This window comes from Notothenia coriiceps, unplaced genomic scaffold, assembly GCF_000735185.1.
Source record: "Notothenia coriiceps isolate Sejong01 unplaced genomic scaffold, NC01 NC01_scaffold00024981, whole genome shotgun sequence".
Taxonomy (NCBI): Eukaryota; Metazoa; Chordata; class Actinopteri; order Perciformes; family Nototheniidae; genus Notothenia; species Notothenia coriiceps.
In genome coordinates this window covers 1-3,943 of record NW_011357682.1, presented here as the reverse complement: position 1 = coordinate 3,943, position 3,943 = coordinate 1, and the positions used below count along the sequence as shown (strand labels likewise).

Below are 3,943 nucleotides of genomic sequence, written 5' to 3'. Positions count from 1 at the left end.
AATTGAGTGCTTGGTTGAAACCAGTGGAGGGGAACGTGTTTGAAGCACGCTGCACCTTTTGCAAAATAAATTAGCGTTTGTTTTGCTAATGTAGCGTTAGCTAGTTAGCAGCTCCCGCAAAAACACCGGGGGACCTCCGGGCGACGTTTGGGTCTACGTCAACCCTAAAAGCGGAGGTGCTGTAGCTAAATACCGTAGCTAAACACCAATCATGCAACAGCAACGATGAAATAGTGTAGCCAAGGCAGCAGAGCTCTGAATATAGCTCTTGTTACACACACACACACAATACGATTATTCATTGACTTTGAAAACATCCATTTATTGAACTTTAAAATAAATAATAATTTGAACAGTATCTTTTTAACTGTTGATTACCCAGAACGTATAATTGAACTGAAAAACCAATGCAAAAATGTATTAAATAAATGATACATTTAAATAAATAATATCAAAATAATAAATACCAATAAACAAGATATGTTGTTATTTTCAGTCATTGTTCTTATGTTGAACATGAATACATTTACTTTGTAAGTAATTATGGGACGTATTTCTTCTTTCATAGCAATTTTCCTTCATACTTTATTGCCGTGAAATAGGTCTTAAATTATATTCAAAGTGGTATTAAAAAGGTCTTAAAAAGTCTTAAATTTGAGTTGGCGAAACCTGCAGGAACCCTGCTCCTGATTTTAAATGGGAATTAAATCATTTGAGTGTTCCCAAAGAACCGGTGTTCTGCAGTGTGTGTGGGCCTACTGTACTGTTGCACAGTTTACTGTAGAAACTATGTCCAGGACAAGGTGTTTGGAAGTTTTGGAAGATTTATAGCTAACCACACTGAAGATTATGGAGGTATTGATCAGTCTTCTCATATCTCTAACATCACCAGAAGTCATAATTTAAAGGGTAATTTCTCAAAATGTTCCCTGTGTGGTTTATTCACCATTACAATAGCCCCACCTAAAATAATTTCCACCAGCCGCCACTGCCTTCATCCATGGGTGCAGCACATGTCCTGTTTAGGTTTAATCAGTGTGGCTAAATAAAAGACTCACATTAATAATTAGGGATGCTCCAATCGATCGGCCGATATTCACGATATGCCACGATCGGTGCTCTCTATAAAGGCCTACCCTAATAATCGCTGGGGGAAATTCCACAAAAATCATCAGGAAATCCGGCCCCGGTAAAATAAAATAAAAATAAATTCCCCCTCCTAAATCAGACCGGTGTGTGCATGTGTCCGGCTGCAGGTGCTGTTCCTGGGCCCACTCATGCAGCTGGCGATGGACTGTCCCTGGAGCTTCATGGACGGGTTCCGGGTGGCCATAGGTGAGACGTGATTCCTTTGCTTTTCACTTCCAACAATGCTGGATTACCTTTACGCTCGATATATACCACAAATGTTATCTTCAAAAAAATTGAAATAGAATTTCAAAATGTTTACCTTTTTAACATTTTAGAAATCTTTAAGTTTACAGATGCAACAAACTCGTTTTATTTATCAAATGTATTTTTGTGGCTCCAGACATATTATACTTGGTGACAAACGGGCAACGTGTCTCTTTTGATAGTAAAGGTTGCTGACCCGTGGCCTCGGCTCAGAGCGGCCCTGATAGCTTTTATAACTCTATTGGCAAGATGTCTAAAACGAACAAGATGGAAACAATCAGCATCACCTTCCCACATGTGGATAAAGGACATATCATAATTTATATTTAGAGCTTGAAAAATCAGTTACACATTGTGAACAGTTAGAAATATTTTTCTATGGCTATGCAAAGAGAAATAAAACGTTCTAATCAAATCAAACTTTATTTATATAGCACTTTTCAAACACAAAGGTAACTCAAAGTGCTTCACAATCGAAGCACAAAGACAATTAAACAATTTTTTTTTTAAAAAAGGTAACAGCTTTGTGATTCAAAAGAACACTTAATACAATATATATTATTATATATTCAGGACTGAATAAAACAAGACTTAAATATTAGCGTAAATAAATACAAATTTATAAAAAGGAATACAATTTAGAATGAAATACAGAAAGACTTTTCCATATATCCCAGAATAGGACCGCATTTTATATTTATTCATCTAGTCACTTATTTACTATTTATTTTATTCTGACCTGAAGGGAAGAGGTTATTATATTTTCCGTATGGTATGTTGTATGACACGGTCACCCACAACCGTGTGGGCTGACAACAATGACAGCACTTTGTCATGTCAGTTTTCAAATAAATAAATAACCCTTAGCTTAGACTTTATATCAGTGTACAATATGAAAGTGTTCTATAATGAAGAGCTCCTCCTCCTCAGAGGTGATAACCCCCCCCTGTGTCCCCCCCCCCTGCAGACCCCTGGTTCTGGTCGCTGTGTTTCAGTGACATGCGCTGGCTGAGGAACCAGGTGGTGGCCCCGCTCACAGAGGAGCTGGTGTTCAGGGCCTGCATGCTGCCCATGCTGGTGCCCTGCGCCGGGCCCCTCACCGCCATCTTCACCTGCCCCCTGTTCTTCGGAGTGGGTGAGTGCACTGATTATAATACTGACGCTGTGGTGGAGAGAAAAGGAATGTCCAGGGGCGAAAAATAAAAATATTCCTATTAATTCCAACAGTTAATGCAAAAATTAACCCTTTCAAACAAACCATTTGCTATATGAATTTGTTTTCTAAAAGCTAAATACAGAACCAAGCTTGTCACACGCTGCTAACAAAGCAAGGTCTAAATACTGTATCGCTTCAATCTGCCGCTAGGCTGCAGAACCTCCTTTATGCTGCAGGAGCAACACACTCAAATTCTTTAAATAATAAACACCACACAATCTAAGGCTGTAAATGCTGTATATTTAATCAAAAAGTATGCATAAATACAAACTCAGGAAGTGGCTCCAACAGCTGTGCTTGAGTGAATGGCTGGAAGTGAAATGTGCATGTATTCTCCTCCATTAGAATCAGGTGTATTGCCAAGTAAGTTAACACAGAGGAATATGCCTTGGTGTATTTGGTGCATACATAAAGACAGTTACAATTCTAAGAAAAAACTACCAAACATCTATTATAAAAAACAAATAAAAAAAGCTATTAAACATTTTCAATATAGATAAATATTTACATGAAATATAGATATACCAAAAACTATGAATAGTATAATATGACAAAAATAAAATATGTGCAGAATTGTTGGTTTAAGAGAGGTGGCTTTGTAAACAAATGTGCAAAAATATTGGGAGGATATCCTTGCTGTACAGTTTAGATCTACAGATGTGTTTTCCCCCAGAATTTCCAAGACTTCTTTTACTTTGATATACTACTTTATGAAAATGTATCAAAATACTGTAACTAGCTTGACTTTATTTAAAAACTTACTGCAACAAATGCAAAAATCTGCAATCTGTTCCTGGGTTATGACTAGAAAGGATCGGTCTTGTGTAAAACTCTCGCGAGAGTTTGCAATCACGTGGCTGAATGTTTACTTTTGGCAGGCAGCCTTTCAGTTACGATCGTTAACATCAGTGGCAAATGATGGTGAGAAGCTAAACTATCTATTAATTATGTCAATTACAGGGAGTGTGATTGTTGAAATAGGGTGTTAGCAGTCTTGCTGTTCAAAGAAGAATGACAACACTGTAGATCACCAACACTATGGTTTATTTTTTATTCACAGGCAAGTCAACGTTGCCGCAGTAAAAGTCCCAAGATAGCTCCTGGTGCAATAGAATGTTCCCTTTCAGTGTTTTACTATTATGTCTGATGTTTCTGCATTAATGTGTATGTTGCATGTTAATGCTGTAGATGTGTTTCCGAGCCGCTCCGATTACAACCAGTAGCGTGGCATGGGGAAAAAATTAGGGGAAGCCAATAATACGTCCTTTCTTTTGGGGTGTGGGGGGGGTGTGGTGGTAAATGTAATAACGTCACCAGATGAGTGATTACAGC

The 3,943-nt window shown here is 37.9% G+C and overlaps 1 protein-coding gene across 1 annotated transcript; it reads left to right on the top strand.

Moving 5' to 3' along the window:
• Positions 1-1,256: 1,256 nt before the first annotated feature.
• LOC104955895 (CAAX prenyl protease 2-like) lies at positions 1,257-2,530 on the top strand (the record flags this gene model as incomplete). The annotated part of the gene is made up of 2 exons (XM_010783292.1): positions 1,257-1,335; positions 2,363-2,530. Coding segments are annotated over 2 exons (247 nt in total), but the record flags the coding sequence as incomplete, so codon positions are not given.
• Positions 2,531-3,943: the final 1,413 nt, after the last annotated feature.